This window comes from Dendrobates tinctorius, unplaced genomic scaffold (assembly GCF_039654945.1).
Source record: "Dendrobates tinctorius isolate UK_male_01 unplaced genomic scaffold, ASM3965494v1 ptg000658l, whole genome shotgun sequence".
In the NCBI taxonomy this organism is placed as follows: Eukaryota; Metazoa; Chordata; class Amphibia; order Anura; family Dendrobatidae; genus Dendrobates; species Dendrobates tinctorius.
Window position 1 is genome coordinate 59,512 of NW_027362309.1, and position 17,989 is coordinate 77,500.

The 17,989-nt window shown below is 45.3% G+C and overlaps 1 protein-coding gene across 1 annotated transcript in view; it reads left to right on the forward strand.

Annotated features, from left to right (window-relative positions):
• LOC141079412 (phosphatidate cytidylyltransferase 2) overlaps positions 1 to 17,961 on the forward strand; it is a 59,655-nt gene extending 41,694 nt beyond the window's left edge. Inside the window, exons 11-12 of the mRNA XM_073565320.1 lie at positions 16,242 to 16,361; positions 17,502 to 17,961. Coding sequence (XP_073421421.1) covers positions 16,242 to 16,361; positions 17,502 to 17,693 — 312 coding nt within the window. The 3' untranslated portion in view covers positions 17,694 to 17,961. The remainder of the gene's footprint in view (positions 1 to 16,241; positions 16,362 to 17,501) is intronic.
• Positions 17,962 to 17,989: the final 28 nt, after the last annotated feature.

Sequence of the window (17,989 nt, forward strand, 5' to 3'; positions counted from 1 at the left end):
TTTCCCGATTAAGTCCTGCTTTGAAATGAAAATTCTAAGGAAAAATAAAAGAGAAGGTTAATATCATATTCATAATTCTAAATATTATTACTGTTGTAGATTTTAATTTTTACTAAAAAATACAATTCTACAATCTACTTATACAACCACTATATACTGCATGAATATGTATCTATCTACCAAACTATAGAACTACAGAATTATATTCTATAAAATAATTACATATAACTGACTAATTGTATAACACTGTTACACAACATATAATTACATTTTTAGCCAATTCCTAAACCCACTCTTATTTCTCTGCAAAAAATATCCTGAAAAGTTCTTGCGATTCTGAAGCTGATAGATTCTTGGAGCAGAGTATTCAGTTTACGGCCAATGATGTCACTCACCACCTGCTTCTGTCTGTCAAATTCGGCCATCTTTTTTACAGAAGGAAGATCAGAGCTTTGAATTTTCCTTAACTCAATCTGTGTTTTTTCGGTGATCCTTTGCATCATTCCATATGGCTTAAAACAAACATGAGATTTTCCTCGTTCTTCATAGATTTGATTTCGGGGAAAACTCATTTTAGAAGGCTTTGCTAATACAGGCTTCTGATAAGATTTTACTCTGCCTGTCTTCACAAAATTGGCACAATTTACTTTCCTTTCACGATTCTCGTGTTTTCTGGCAAAATCAAGGGATTGCGCACATTCAAATAAAGAATCTTTTTGTGACGCAATAACACGAGATGCAGGATTTAAAAACCAAAATTTGCTTACAAAAGTCTTTGAGGGACTGTGTTTTGACATTCTCCATGACCGTTCTATACAAGCGGTGAAATATAGACATGAATGTATAGGTAAATTCCTTCCTACCAATCCTTAATTTTTGAAGAATATCAATATCTGGATAATTTTCATTTGATGCACAAAAAAAATCAAAATTTTTAATCTGTCTTTATCATTTAAGTTCTCATGTTTTTCACCAGATATCTTTAAAGATAATCTCCTAGCAAAGTTTACAGGGATCCACATTTTGAACAACTGATTCTTCTCCTCGTTAGATAAATCAAATTTGTCAACACAACTTTCAAAAACCTCAGAGTTTCTACAAACATGGATTTTGTTATCATATGCAGGAATGATTTTGCATATTTTTATCAAATTTTTCCTTACTTTACTTCGGAGTTGGGCCTGTGAGTCGTCTATTTTTAGTGGTACGTCTTTTCCTTGTATGTCCTCTACGTCAGTTCTGAAGTCTCCTCCTACTTCTCCATCTTGTTCCTCGTCTGCAAGGTCACCTTCAATGGCTGCTACAGACACTTGATTACAGTCTTGTTCAATCTCCCTAACTTTACAGCCAATCTCGGGAACATCACTATTTTCCGTCACACAATCATTTTTGGATTTCTCTGACACAGATCTATGAAATATATCTACCATTTGTAAAATATTTTTTAATCTCTTTCTCTATTGAAAAACTTAGAATCTAACTTCAGATTTTCCACTTCACATTCTGCATATAAGCTGAGCCATAATACGTCTAAATTACTCGTCTACAGACTTAAATTTCAGTTTACTCTGCTTAGAAAAAGAATTAACCATAACCATTTCATTTTTCTTACCTTGAAATATCTCAGCTTCTTCCTTTGATGGACAATGCTGGGCTCTTGTCTTCACACGTCTGGCTTCAGCACGTTTGGCACTTGTAGTACTTCTCAATCCATCTGGCAATTCTTAGTCCTCACTTCTAGGTTCTGTCTAATTCTTATGAGTAGTGGAGTTCCTGATAACTTGCACATATGACTGACGTTAGCAAAGTTCAATCCCCCTTTTGGGCAAGTTGAGGGAAATCCACAAAAAAGTACAAAAATTCAGATCTGGCTGGCTCTCCAATGTAAAATAATGCGTATTCTTGTAAAATACTTAGGACTAGATACCAGATAAAAATGTAGTGGTTTATTTGGTTTCTTCCATCAAAGAAAAGATTATTACAGAAAAACATAAAAATAGGTGCATGATTATAAAGAGATTGTCCATTTGTTCATAGCAAAACTTATATTCTTCTTTCTCTGGGATCTCACATGGCAAATGGCGTCTGTCTCTCTTAGGCTTCTTATATAGTAAAGTTACATATCAGCTGTCAGTCCATTCAATGCTATGTCCGTGCAGAGATGACATCCTCTCGTCTGTATCTCATGATGGGGAGGGAGCAAGAGCGACCTCTAGAGTTAACCATGAATTATATACGTCTCTTAAAGCACGTGATCTCTGTATATATGGAGCCGACCTTTTACCATGAGCTAAACTTAAATATGTAGTGGAGCTGACATGAGCAAAACTTCCAAGAATAACCTATGTAGTGTCAGCTAAAGCAATGTACAGAACTGAATGTAATAAGAAATTAACAACCAAATTATTAATATTTAACACATCTACCCCATTTTGGGATAAAAGCCTGAAGATGGATGTTGCAGTAGCTAAATTTTTGAAAAAAATTTACTCTGCTCTTCAAAGATCTGGGTATTCTTAGGGGTCAGTTAGATGAGAAGGCAGATGTCTCCCAGGTGCCTCTTAGGTAGCCATCGGGAGTTGCTCTGAGACCTGCCTGCAAGATCAAAGATTATCTGGCTACAGCACATGGAGGGAAAGATTACTGTCTAATCTTTGCTTGGTACAGGGGACAGCAGCCTTCCTAGCAGACTCCTTGGCAGACTCAATGAGGTTGGTGGCAAGATAAGATAAGATAATCCTTTAATCGTCCCACCATGGGGAAATTCAGAGCATTACAGTAGCAAGGCAGGAACAAGTACAGATGCATAAAGACATTACATTGACAGGTAGGTAGGTACATATACGGGGGGGGGGGGGGGGGAAATGGTTCCGGACTGTCACAACTTTTGGATCTATCATTTCACTGTTTGGGTCATTCTCCGTTTTGGACAGTGCTGGTTATACAGCCTAACTGCAGCAGGAAGGAAGGACTTTCGATAGCGCTCCCTCTCACATTTAGGATGAAGTAGCCGGTCACTGACAGTACTGCACATCTTTGTCACGGTCTCATACATGGGATGGGAATCATTCTGCACCATGTAGCTCACCTTGGCCAGTATCCTCCTGTCACCTACTTCCTTAACTGGATCAAGGGGGCATCCCAGGACAGAGCTGGCCCTTCTAATCAGTTTGTCCAGCCTATTCCTATCCCTGGTTGATATGCCACTACCCCAGCACGCCACACCAAAGAAGATGACTGATGCCACAACAGAGTTGAAGAAGGATGCAAGGAGTGCCCCTCTAACTCCGAAGGCTCTCAGCCTTCTGAGCAGATAAAGCCTGCTTTGGCTCTTCCTGTACACTGCATCCAAGTGATGGTCCCAGTCAAGCTTATTATTGAGGATCACACCAAGGTACTTATAGGTGTCGACTATCTCAAGGTAATTTCCCTGAATGTTCACCGCTACTGGTGGATTTTTGCCCTTGCGAAAGTCCACCACCAATTCCTTGGTCTTCCCGGAATTAATCCTAAGGTGGTTCCTCTGACACCACTCCACAAAAGCTTGGTTAGTGTCTCTGTACTCTTTCATCACCTCCTGTGATGAGGCCTACTATTGCAGAGTCATCAGAATACTTCTGCAAGTAGCAGCTAGATGAGTTGCACCTAAAATCCGCAGTGTACAGTGTGAAGAGAAAAGGGGCAAGAACTGTACCTTGAGGTGCCCCTGTATTGCAGATCACTGTGTCTGACACACTATCCCGAACCTTTACAAACAGGTCGGTTCATGAGGTAGTTAAGGATCCAGGTGGAGAGTTGGAGGTCCACACCAACAAGGCCCAGCTTGTCTCTCAGTAGACCTGGCTGTATGGTGTTAAAAGCACTAGAGAAATCGAAGAACATTATTCTCAGTGTTCCCAGGTTTCTCCAGGTGAGAGAGAGTCCTATCTAGAAGGTGGATAATGGCATCATCCACACCAATGCCCGGCCTGTAGGCAAACTGGAGAGGGTCCATATCTGAGCTCACAAGAGGACGGAGATGTGTGAGAACCAATCTCTCTAATACCTTCATCAGGTGTGATGTCAATGCTACAGGTCTATAGTCATTAAGGTCTTTCGGATAAGGTTTCTTCGGAACCGGTACCACACAAGATAATTTCCACAGTTGTGGTACTATACCTATTCTCAGGCTCATATTGAACAGATATGTAATTATCTCACTCAGCTGGTGCCCGCAGGTTTTGATTAGTCTTGCACTGATGCCGTCAGGACCTGCAGCCTTCAAAACTTTCATCTTATTCAGTTCTTTTGCAACCTGGGTACTTGTGAAGAACAGACCCTGGCTCAGTTGACAAGTTGCAGCAAGGGGTGAGGTTATTGTAGCAGAGAGGTGTGAATGGTATGCAGGGGCAGGAGCAGCCAGTGTGTGATTAAATCTGTTAAAGAATAGATTAAGTTCTTTAAGCCCCTCTTTATCTACAACCATCCTTGAGACAGTCTGTCTATACCCAGATATAGACTTTAGACCCTCCCAGACTTCATGGATCCTTTTCTGTGACAGTTTCAGTTCAATTTTTCTCTTATAATTAGCCTTTCCCTTCCTGATTATATTCTTCAGATCTTTCTGCACCTCTCGCAGCCTGCCCTTGTCACCTGATCTGAAGGCCAACTTCTTCTCTTTGAGAAGAGCCTTTATTCCGGGGCTGATCCATGGTTTGTTGTTAGAGAAGCACCTCACTACTTTTGTGGGTACCGTGTTGTCTACACAGAAATTAATGTAGTCCGTTATACAGTGTGTGAGACCATCCATGTCATCACCATAGGAATCTTGCAGCACTTCCCAAGTGGTTGTTTCAAAGCAGTCTCTCAGAGCATCATCACTCTCCTCAGTCCATATCATCACTATGCGAGTGACAGCAGGTTCTCTCTGTACAAGTGGCTTGTACACGGGTTGGAGATGCACTAGGTTGTGATCCGATCTTCCAAGGGGCGGTAGGGCTGATGAGACATAGGCCCCTCTCACATTGGCAAAGAACAAGTCCAATGTTTTGTTGTCTCTAGTGAGGCAGGTAACATATTGTGTGCAACCGGGTAGTATGGAGGCTGGAGACACATGATTGAAGTCTCCCGAAACTAGAAGGAGTGCTTGGGGGTGAAGGGACTGCATCATGCTCACTGTGGATTGTAGGACCTCAGTGGCTATGATATGCAACTCTCTAATTCAGCTAGAAGGGCATTACGTTAAATGCTGGCCAGGCAACGCGCAGTCAAAATCCAAACTATGCTCCATTCCCTGGGAAGGAGAATTCCTTTTTTGCCAAACATTAGACATCCTAGAGAAAGGGGACAAACAAAGGGTTCCCAAGTCTGCTGGTGACCACTTTCAAGATTAGGTCCTTTCGGAGGAAAAATACATAGAAAGAAAGCCACTCAAATGTCAAGACAATTGGGGGAAAAATGAAGAGAAGCAATCTTGGGTTCATGTTTGGAGGTCCCTCCTTAGAGAGAAGGAAGACCTCCCAGTGACTCTATCATCCTGGTGGGAGGAAGGCTCTCCTCTTCTAGCCTAGAAAAGAATTTCATTCAGCAGCTGGATATTAAATATAATAAGACTGCTTGAAGATGGAGTTTCACTTGACCCCACGGGGTCCCTTATAATAACATCTGTCAGGAGGTCGTGTGAAGAAGAGTTTGCCTTAGAATAGGAAGTTCTGAGTCTGGTCCAGAAGGAAGTCCTTGTACAGATCACCAAAGAAGAAGGCAAAGGATTCTATTCCCCTCCTCCTTTTTGATTTAAAAAAACAAAGCAAAAAAAAACGGATGGAGCCTTCAGGACCGTTGCCACTTTAAAAAGACTAACAGCTTTTTAATTTATCGATCCTTCAAAGTGGAGTCAGTATGGGACTACCATAAGACTCCTATTCACAAATTAGCTACATGGTGGAATTAGATCTGAAGGAAGCAAACTACCATGTGCCGATTCACGTAGTCCATCAGAAATAGAAGCGTGACTCTACCTATGGGACCTTTTGGGTGTGTGCACACGTTGCGGATTCTGCTGTGGAATTTTCCACACGGATTTGTCTGAATCCGCAGCTAAATCTTCGGCCTCTCTATCGTGCGTCCTAGTCTACGCCTTTCTTCCCATAGTGATGATTCCATCATTCCTGAGGAAAATCGGGTAAGATCAGGCAGAAGTAATAACTCCATTCTGGCCCAAGTGGGTTTCCTGTCCTGGATGAGCGGGTTCCTCTCTCAGGTAGTGCTATCTTTGGCTCTGGAAAATCCCATTGCCAGTGAGTATCTTGGATTTTCAAGCGAAAAAAGTTCACCGCAACAGAAACGTGGCCACGCCACATGGGCTAAATAAAGTCCACTTTTCTTTTGACAAATATTGGAATGCTGCATACTTTTTCTATTTTCTATATTTTTGCAAAAAGTGGATGTTTTTCATGGGAGGCCTTGCACCCATCCTTTCCACTTTTCTATATATGGATAGGGAAAAGATTAGAGACTCCTGCCTGTAATTGTCCTGCATCGTACACAGGGAACAAGTGCACGTTGCAGTGAAAACTCTAACACCCACTCTGACTTAGAGGGAGTCTATAGCAGCTTTTTGCATTGTAATCAGAGAACAGCATGTGGTAGGGGTTAAAACGCAGATTTCAACGATATGTCGCATGTCAAGTTGTGTCGTATTGTTTACTGAAGGGGATAATCCGGGACTTAAATAAAAAATAATAATCCATAAAAACTAACAGGTAATTGCATCTTACCTGCCTGTAGTGCACGGCACCGTTCTTCCCCGGCACAGAGTAATCACAGAACGCTGCTGCCGGGGAGTCGGCAGTCTCTGCTGACACAATGTGGCGGGACTTCCGACGTCATTCTGACTGATGGCTGGCTCCCCCAGTTATTCAGTGGGTATCCTGCTGTCAATCAGAATGACGTGGTAAGTCCTGCCCTGTCAACAGATCGGAAAAGGCCAGCTCTTGTCATCTCTACCAGTCATTATGCTGAAGGGTTTCCTTCGTTGTCTGAAGCTCACTTCCATTTTGGTGACTAGGACTGTGACGCAATATCCGGCCTTTCCGCTGTTGAAAGTACAGTGTTCTGCCTGTAAACCAGCAGCTGCACCCTCAGATGTGATAAGACCTATCCTAAATGCCCTCTCACCCCTGTGTACAATGGGTAGCTGCTGCTCTGCCAACAGCTATCTCCTTTATATACCGGCACAGTCCTCTTGGCCGAGCGCTCCTGGGCCTCTGAGTTGTGCCCTGCTCCTCTGGCGGCAGTTCATCTCCCAGAATACAAAAAGATTGGCCATCGGATATCTGATCAGGCCGAACCTTTCTGTAACCGAACATCATCTGTTGGGAGAGATTTGCGAAGCTGCCAGCCGATTGCACTGTAAAGGGCCTGTCACACTAAGCGATATCGCTATAAAGTCACCGATTTTGTGACGTTATAGCGATATTGCTAGCGATATCGCTATGTCTGATACTTGCCTCCGACCTACTACCCCGCTGCTCATCGCGCGAGAACGTCCTGGGCCGTTTCTCGTCGTCAGCTTCCTGCTGTGTCGACGAGCGACGCGTGGACGCGGGTGGAAGACGTCAGGATCGCCTTGTCTGACAGGTAAGTAGCGACCCCCGACCGCTGCTATGTCGCTGGTGAGATCTGCCTGTGTGGCAGCTCACTAGCGACCACTTAGCGATGCACCAGCGATCCTGACCGTGTCATTATTGTGACAGTACCTTAAATCAAAAGATTTTAATGTAATGTGTAAGGAGACCTTATGGTATACAGAATTGTAAAACACCTTTTACGACTTATTTTTTTTCACAGTGTAAATACAATAGAATTACAGTATAGGAATATTACACAAGTGACCCTATAGTGAAAAGTAATAATCAGTGACCATGCAGAGAGGCTGCACTTGGCTGCAGGGCACATGGCGATTTTATTAAATGGAACTCTTTGCTTTGTGTGCACAGGGTTGTAATGCTATGACGAGGACATCTAGTGGCCGTAGTTCAGAAGACACGTACAGGCTTGATCTGTCTCTTGTGTGTTGTTGGATTTGTACATTCTGCAGATAATGGGGATTCCAGCTCTTCAGTCTTTCAGTATAATCCTCCTGCAGGGCGAACGGATGTCTCTCTTTACTGTTATTATCTGATATTTACACTTTCTGTTAAGGATTCCTGCTAATTAAGAAGTCGTGTAAATATTGGTTACCAGATTGTACAGCCGATATCTGCGAACATTACAATTTGACAATATATTTTTCCTGGACTTATTTTCCAAATCTTTTTAAAGTTGCACGTTTAGTCCTGTGCTAAAACATCCAAAGAAAAGCTGTAGGTTATTTTAATTCTTATACTACAGCTTCTTTACAAGTAAAGTAAGAGAAATGTAGCTATAAATCTCAATATAATATTTATAATAAAGTATTTTTCTCCTACGCCTCATTGGGGGACACAGACAGTGGGTGTTATGCTGCTGGCCACTAGGAGGACACTAAGTAAACACAGAAAAAAGTTAGCTCCTCCCCTGCAGTATACACCCTCTCGCTGGCTGGGAATTCCCCAGTTCTTGCTTAGTGTCTGTTGGAGGCACTTGGGTCTGGTTTCAGACCCCACCGTTTTTATTTTATTTTTGAATTTTCTGTACATTTTTATTTTTTAATTAACTGAGTGAAGGAGGGGACGGTTCCTTTCTACGGCCCGCTTTCCCCGAACCAACAGCAGGCAAGCACGCGGAGTATACCTCCCTGTACACTTTCCTGCGACGACTGGGTCTTCTGGTGATAGTTCCTTTACGGTCCGGGTACCCCACACTGATACGAGGGCGAGCGCACGGAACGCACGGAGAAGACTTGATCAGTGCTTTCGGATGCCCTGAATCAGCCCCATAGCTCTCCGTCCCCCTGCCCATAGGGTGGATCAATTGAGCAATACCCCTGTAACAACCTCTCTGGCTCTGCTACATCGCCCGGGAGCTTTTTTACCTCAAGATCTGAGATGGGATGAAACCTGCAGGCTCCGGGACAGCGCAGATGGTGCGAGCACCGGATTGGAGGTATGGCGTCGGGTCCTGGTCCCTGGGAGAAGCGCTGATCGAGTCTCGGCGGCATACCTGTGCCCCGTTGCTGCTCCCCACCTTCACCTGGCGCTCGCCGTGGGTAGGCCCAAAAATTTAGTCCCTGGCTTTTCGGCCTACTAGGCTGCAATTTACATAGCGCCGCCCACTGTTGGCGCCGCCGCCCACGTCTTAAGCGCTTCTCGCTCTGTACGAGAGGCGCCCTGCAAGTCTCGGGGGCCATGTCCTTAACCCCTTCTCTGCTCCTCGGGCTCTGTGACTGCTTCGGGGGTGCGCACACGGATGGAGAAGACCTGGTGATGCTACAGGGCCACCGATATTCCTCCCAGGGACACAGCATCAGGACTGCAGGTAGGACTGCAGGTAAGCTGCATCTGCTCTGAGAAAAGCTTAACCCCTTTGCTGCACATTCCCTGCAGCTGCAGCCCAGGCTTTGCTTGTACCCCTTTCACGGGCACTATGTCTCAGTCTAAGGAAGCAAAAAGGGGGCTAATAAGAAGCGCACTGCGTTCTTTACTGCTGGTACCTCTTGGTAGACTGCCTTGCCCAGTACCCAGACTAATCCGCTATATGCACGGATTGCGACCCGGTTTGTGCTAAAACGCCATCCACTGCCGCTGCAAGGTACTCTCTGCGTTTAGTCCCCCTGTGTGGGCCTTGTCCTTGTCACGGTCTGTGGAGTCACTGACCAAGACTATAGACTCCTCCAGGAATCCTTTTTAAGTCAGAAAGCGTCTTTACCGCCCGAAGAGGGCTTTGGCGACGGCCGGGAACCGTCCGCCAGCAGGGGCCAGGCTCGTTCAAGGGATCCTCAGGTCTCTAGAAAGCGGACCAATGGCGCGTCCCCTAGTCACGCTCGCGATTCAGCATCGGCAAGTTCTTTCTCGCTCTCCCTCCTAATGTTCGCAGAGAACATGTCTCTGAATTCAAGTCTGACACGTCAGTCCCTCAGAATTCCCCAAATGTCCATGAATCACTTGATTCTCTGACAGTCAACAAGTTTCTGACGTTGGACAAGGAGAATATTCCCGCTCCGGAACACGTTATCTTTAAGAAGACTAAATGTGTACGCAGGGTATTTGCCAGCCATCTGGAGTTGAAGGACATTGTCTGGAAACGTTGGAACCAACCACATAAGCGGTTCACGGGGCACAAGCCTATCGAGGATAAATACCCCTTTACTCCACATTTAATGAAGGATTGGTTACAGTCCCCCCTCAGTGGATCCTCCTGTATTGTGCCTTGCTCCTAAAACGCTTCGATCTGTTTCTGAGGGCTCTTCAGTCAGAAACCCCTCCGATCGTCAAATTGGCTACCTCGCCAATTCAGTTTTTGGAGCTTCAGGAGCGGCATTTTTCCCATCTTTTGCGGCAACTTGAGTGGCTAAGGCAATGGCCACTTGGGCAGGTCTTAATTACTGCCCTCCAAGCAGATAATTAACGCAGGGGATTTTGCAGTAGACGCCTCTTTAGATGCCGCTAATTGCGCTGCTGAGGCAGCCGCTAATGCAGTCTCCATCAGTAGAGCCCTATGGCTACGCGACTGGCGGGCAGATTCCACCTCCAAGAGATTAAAGACTTCTCTGCCGTATCAAACTGGTCGCCTGTTTGGACAAAAAACTAGACCAGCTTATTTCTGACACTTCCGGGGGGGAAGAGTTTGTTTCTTCCCCAACAAGGGGCTGCCCGGCTGTTTTCGGAATCAACAGCCGACTCGTTTTTCGACCTTGTTCGCAACAGCTCCAGCTGGTCCTCCACAACCTTCTCTTTCGGATCAGGTCGGTCCCCGCATGGAGACATGTTCCCAGGTCTCTCACAGACCTAACCGCTCTTGGAAACCCAGACCGACAGCATCTGGATCTAAGTAAGCAGATCCCATAGATCCTCTATTCAATGACTTGTGGTATCCGGCAGACACCGACAAAGTAGGCGGCCGTCTGCTGTCATTCAGTCACATCCTTCCTTCGGGCCGTTTATGCGCCGCATAAGGACGGGAGTCATCCTTCTGGTCCCTCAAGACGAATGGTTCAGCGTTTTTTTAATCAAACCTTTCTTTGTGGTTCCAAAGAAGGAAGGAACAATGCGGTCCATACTGGACCTCAAGCTCTTAAATCAGTTTGTCAAAGTACGGCGATTCCGAATGGAATTCCTCTGATCGGTGTTGCCTCCATGCAAAAGGGAGAGTCCCTATCATCCAGCAGTTCCTGCGTTTTGCAATTCGAGAAGAACACTTCTAGTTCGTTGCCTTGCCCTTCGATCTCGCCACCGCCCCCAAGGTCTATGCCATGGCGGCTGTCATGGCCATTCTCCACGCTAGGGGAGTGGTGGTATTGCCGTATCTGGACGACCTGCTGATCAAGGGTCCAACCCTTCCAGCCTGCGAGAAATCCGTGGATATCACAGTAGATACTTTCTCACCTAGGTCGGAAGATAAACTTCGAAAAGTCTTCCCCAACACCGATCCAGCAGATTTCCTTTTTGGGACTGGTCTTGGACACTTCCCACGGGTTGGTCATTCTCCAGCCAGAGAAGGCCCGAGCTTTGCAACAGGCAGCGCGGACTCTTTCCCATCCGGTCTCTCATTCTATTGAAGCAATGGAAGCGGTGCCATTCGCACAATACCGTCTCCGCCCTTTGCAACATGCCTTGCTGTTGACTTGGGACAAGAACCAGTCTTCCCTGGACCGTTGGTGTCTTCTGTCCCTGTGGGTCAGACAAGCCCTCAAGTGGTGTACACTGAAATCCTCCCTGAGTCAAGGGAGGTCTTTTCTCCCAGTACGATGGTTTGTGGTGACCACCGGCGCAAGTCTTCTGGGCTGGGGTGCGGTGTTTCGTCACCACACGGCACAGGGTCCGTTGATCAATTCTGGAGTCGCGTCTCCCCATCAACATCTTGGAGATGCGAGCGATCAGATTAGCCCTACTGAGTTTCCACCATCTCCTCGCAGGTCACCCCATCAGGGTCCAATCCGACAACGCCACAGCTGTAGCGTATATCAACAGTCAGGGGGGTACTCGGAGCAGGATGGCCATGCACGAAGTGAGTCACATCCTCCATTGGGCCGAGACCAACTGTTTGCCCATCTCAGCGATCCACATCCCGGGCATAGAGAGTTGGGTGGCAGACTCTCAGTCGCCAAGGACTTACCTTGGGAGAGTGGTCTCTTCATCCGGAAGTCATTCAGCAGATTTGCCGTCGTTGCGGCACTCCGGATGTGGATCTCATAGCCTCAATTCTAAACAACAAGGTTCCTCGGTTCATTGCGCGATCCATGCGCCATCAGAGCGGACGCCCTAGTTCTGCCGTGGCACCAGTTCCAGCTCCCGTACATCTTTCCCACTCTCCCCCTGCTCCCGAGGGTCATCAAGAAGATCAGAGCAGAGGGAGTACCAGTGATCCTAGTCGCGCCAATTTGGCCACGCCGGGCATGGTACGCAGAACTAGTACAACTAGTCGCCGACGTCCCTTGGCGACTTCCAGATCGCATGGATCTCTCAGGGTCCGATTTACCACCAGAACTCCTGGATTCTAGCACAGACTGGGTTTTCTCACGACATGATTTCCACCATGATTAGTGCTAGGAAGCCCGTGTCCTTGCGAATTTATCTCCGCACCTGGAAAACCTTCTTTTCGTGGTGCAAGGATCATGGTCGATCCCCCTCTAGTGTTTTCCATTCCTGCCATATTGGAATTCCTTCAGTCAGGATTAAAGTCAGGCCTCGCGCTTAACTCGCTCAAGGGCCAAATTTCAGCCTTGTCAGTGCTATTCCAACGCAAAATTGCCACCAAACTTCAGGTCAAGACATTCATTCAGGGAGTTTCTCATGTAGCGCCTCCCTTTAAAAGGCCATTGGAATCATGGGACCTTAACTTTGTTCTCGGGGCCTTACAGGAGGCTCCTTTTGAATCGTTGCAGGACGTACCACTAACTTCTCTCTTGGAAAGTGGTCTTTCTAGTGGCAATTGCGTCAATCAGACGCGTTTTGCACAGGGCTGTGGAGTCGGAGTCGTGGAGTCGGAGTCGGTGCTCATTTTGGTGGAGTCGGTGTCTGAGTTGGAGTCGGTATAAAATGGACCGACTCCGACTCCTAAAATATATAATAAATTGGGTACAGTAATTCAATGCAGGATGTGCTGAATATTTTTTCATAGGAGTTTGGGAAAGTTATGAAATGTCCTATAAATGGCTGTTATATTCCTGATCTAAGGCTACATTCACACACAGCGTTTTTCCTGTGTTTTTTGAGGATACGTTTTTCAGCTGCAAAAGCTGATCATCTTTTTAAAAAACTGCATCACCTGAAAGGTTTTTGAGCTCATAGATAATGTTTTCAATAGCAAAAGCAGATTAGAAATCTGCTCTATCTATATATCCATTTATCCATATCTGTCTATCCATATCGTATCTGTACCAAAAAGAATGAAAACCGGGTAGTACACCAATATATATTCTGTTCTATCTAAACATCTTGATTATTGGATCATAAAAATGATTAAATGTCTGAGGTTCACATTGTACTACAATAAATTTTTCACTTAAATATAAGCAATATGTGTGGGAGTCGGAGTCGTGGAGTCGGAGTTGGAGTCGGAGTTGGTGTAAGGGAAATTGAGGAGTCGGAGTCGCAGGTTTGGCTTACCGACTCCACAGCCCTGGTTTTGCAATTGGCGGCCCTGTCCTGCCATCCTCCGTTCCTGAATTTTCATTGGATTTGTTTGGCTATTCAGGAATCCTACCGTGTCTGGGACACACCTGTTCCAGCAGGGATTAAGGCACATTCTATCCACTCAGTGGGCGCCTCTTGGGCCATTCGGCACCAGGCGTTGGCAGAACAGGTCTTCAACACTGCGACTTAGTCCAGCCTGCATACCTTTACAAAACATTACCAAATTCATTCTCAGGCATGTCTGCAAGGCTGCCACTTGGTCCAGCCTGCATACCTTTACAAACATTGCCTAATTCATTCTCAGGCCTCTGCGGATGCAGCTCTTGGCAGACGCATCCTGCAGTCGGCAGTACCACAGTGGTGAGTCAGTGGTACATGGGATTTTAGCAATTGTTTGTTCCCCACCCAGGGACAGCTTTAGGACGTCCCACTGTCTGTGTCCCCCAATGAGGCGTAGGAGAAATAGGGATTTTTGTGTACTCACCGTAAAATCCTTTTCTCCGAGCCAATCATTGGGGGACACAGCACCCACCCTGCTTGGCCTATTGGCTCACTGTGGCATTTTTTTGATTTTGACAGTTATTGTCATTCATTTAATGCTCCTACTGCTTTTTCACCAAACTGGGGAATTCCCAGCCAGGGAGAAGGTGTATACTGCAGGGGAGGAGTTAACTTTTCTGTGTTTACTTAGTGTCCTCCTAGTGGCAAGCAGCATAACACCCACTGTCTGTGTCCCCCAATGATTGGCTCAGAGAAAAGGATTTTACGGTGAGTACACAAAAATCCCTATTTTCTGATGCGGCAAGAACTGATCATAAACATTCCCCTTACTGTTGGGGTTCCTCAAGGATCGGTTCTAGGCCCCCTCCTCTTCTCCTTGTACACTGCCCCTATTGGTAAAACAATCAGTAGATTTGGTTTCCAGTACCATCTCTATGCTGATGACACCCAATTATACGCTGCTTCTCCTGACATCGCGCCAGCCTTTCTAGAAAACACTGGCGATTGTCTAAACGCTGTGTGTAACATCATGTCCTCACTATATCTGAAACTGAACCTGTCAAAGACTGAAATCCTTGTTTCCTCCCTCTACTAATGTACCTATACCCGACATTGCCATTTCTGTGCGTGGTTCCACTATTACTCCCCAGCAACATGCCCGCTGTCTTGGGGTCATACTTGACTCTGAGCTTTCCTTTACCCCACATTCGATCACTGGCTCGCTCTTGTTATCTGCACCTCAAAAACATTTCTAGAATCCGACCTTTTCTTACTTTTGACTCTGCAAAAACTCTTACTGTTTCTTATTCATTCTCATCTCGACTATTGTAACTCTCTTCTAATCTGTTTCCCTCTTACCAAACTCTCCCCTCTCCAATCTGTCTTGAATGCTGCAGCCAGGATCATATTCCTCACCAGTCGTTACACCGATGCCTCTACCTTGTGCCAGTCATTACACTGGCTACCCATCCACTCCAGAATTCAGTATAAACTTATTACTATCACCCACAAAGCCCTCCATGGCTCAGCACCACCCTACATCTCCTCCCTTGTTTCAGTATACCACCCTACCCGCGCCCTCTGTTCTGCTGATGACCTGAGGTTAGCGTCCTCAATAATCAGAACCTCCCACTCCTGTCTCCAAGACTTTACACGTGCTGCGCCAATTCTTTGGAATGCACTTCCCAGGTCAATACGATTAGTCCCCAATCCCCACAATTTTAAGCGTGCCCTGAAAACGCGTTTATAAAGACTGGCCTATCGCCTCAACAACCTAATCTATCCCTGTGTGGCACAGCCAAAAGTTTTACCATAACCAGGTTCCCCGCATCATGTTCCCACATGCTTTATGCATCCATTAGCCCTCTGTGTCTGTACTGTTACACACTTAACGTTATGGCTGGTCCAAGCAATCAGGGCAACTGTTACCACCCACCTTTCGTGTCTACCTCTTTCCTCATAGATTGTAAGCTTGCGAGCAGGGCCCTCATTCCTCTTGGTATTTGTTATAATCTACTGTATGTGATTATTGTTATGCTGTAATGTCTATTGTCTGTACAAGTCCCCTCTGAAATGTAAAGTGCGGCGGAATATGTCGGCGCTATAGAAATAAAATGTATTATTTATTTAAAAAAAAACAAATTGTTCTCATTCCTTTAAAAAATAGTTTGGCCCCGTGACCTTGCATGGGACTGCCAAACTTGACATAGAAATGCCACTACTCAGTTTTTCTTAGATCATCATTTTATTGAGCGTGATGGCAGAAAAAGTTGTTCTGAAACCATAGAAGGGAGGAAAGCGGTACCCGAGTTAATTAGACCCAGGTCACATGGGTGGTAGTTCCATTTTTTTCATGTATCAATATTTGTCATTAAAAAGAAAGTGATTCAAATGGACCGGAACTGGCCGCAGTGTGAACACCGTCTGTAAGGTAATGGGGGTATGTCCGGATTATGTAACCTCTCATTATGTTCTCATCTCCTCCTGCAGAAGACCGTCTGGATGTATCCCTTCCAGATACACAGCATTGCCCTCTCCACGTTTGCGTCACTCATTGGCCCATTTGGAGGATTCTTTGCCAGTGGATTTAAGAGAGCTTTCAAGATCAAAGTAAATATTCTGATGGCAGTAGAAACCTGAAGTCCTAATGTTTGATGAGTTAGCATGGGAGTAATACACGACTGTTGTGATCTTAGTCCAGTCTGTGCCACGTTTACTTAAAGGGAAATTCCTGTCTCCAAGATCCTATCCCAATATATAGTAGATGTAGTTATTATAATATTAGCATAAACCTCTAATTAGAAATGTAGTATAGTTCTTCTGATTCACTCTCTTTCCTCATGTGCAGGACCTTAGGTGTCCATGGTTATGACCACTAGCTAACGGTTACTTTATCGGTGGTAACCATGGATATCTAAAGTCCTGCACATGAGGAAAGAGACAGAGTGAATCAGAAAAACTATACAACATTTCTAATTGGAGGTACATGCTAATATTTTATTTTGGAGATGGGAACACCCTAAAGGGGTATTATCCAGTAAGTGATGTTAAAGGTTATTCCCTCCTCCCTTGAGAGGAGAGTTACACCCTGAGCAATCCTAAACATGGGGCTGTGCTTGTGGAGATCCAGGCTTTGTAGAGCCGTGGATTGAATATAGCAGAGGGTGTGCATGCTCGACCTCCATTCCATTCATTGTCCATAAAGTCGTTGGAGAAAGAGAAGTCCAGCACTTGGCTATCCGTAGCAGTCCCTATAGACAGTGAATTGAGCAGGGGTTGAGCATGCCCACCTTTCGCTCTATTCAATACATGGCTCTGCAGAGCCCCGTTCTCATTCTGTGGTGGTCTGACTGTTTGAACCTGTTCTATGGTGAGAGGATATAACCTTTTAATTATTGCAGGGGAAGCCCTGTTTCTCGGACCCCACCAATAATGATTGGCTGCAGCATCCTGTTCTTTCTCTTCACAGCTAACCGCTGCAGCTCGTCTACCTTTTTAATAAATGGGGAAGGTTTCTACTCCCATCTTGGTGTCTGGGAGCAGTGCTGCGCAGGGAACAAGCAGTGTAGGGGCCACAGCACTGAATCGTTTGTGGTGGTGGGCTCTCAGATTGGACCCCCCCCCCCCATCAATCAATCCGAGTGATAAAATAGGAATACTCTTAATAGTATAACTTAATCTCATAGAATAGAAGGTTCTTGCTGCCACCATTTTTCATACTTTTATATATACTTTTTTTTTATTTTTCAGGATTTTGCCAACACAATACCAGGTCATGGAGGTATCATGGATAGGTTTGACTGTCAATATTTGATGGCCACATTTGTGAACGTGTATATCGCAAGCTTCATCAGGTTAGTTAAAAGTTGTTGCCGCCGTCCTCTCCCTGCTGCACAGTTCTCAATCTGCCTATTGATAAAGTCAACTTTACCTTCATCATGAAATAAATACTACTTATAACTGCACTACCGACTTCAGACAAATACTAATGAGCTTCACTGGGAGCAATGTCTGAGTGTGCACATATAAAGGACTGGCCGAGGTAGAGATGTGAATGCTGAGACCAACCATTCCATATCAATTGAGACCTATGGACCTACAAGTTGGTAACTGTTTCGCTGTTTACACCAAAGATTTATTCATACAGTCTACATACAAGTGCAAGCTTGGACTAGACCAGGGGTGGGGTATTTTTTTTTTTTTTTTTTTTGTCGAGTGTTATTTGGATATTTATTCTA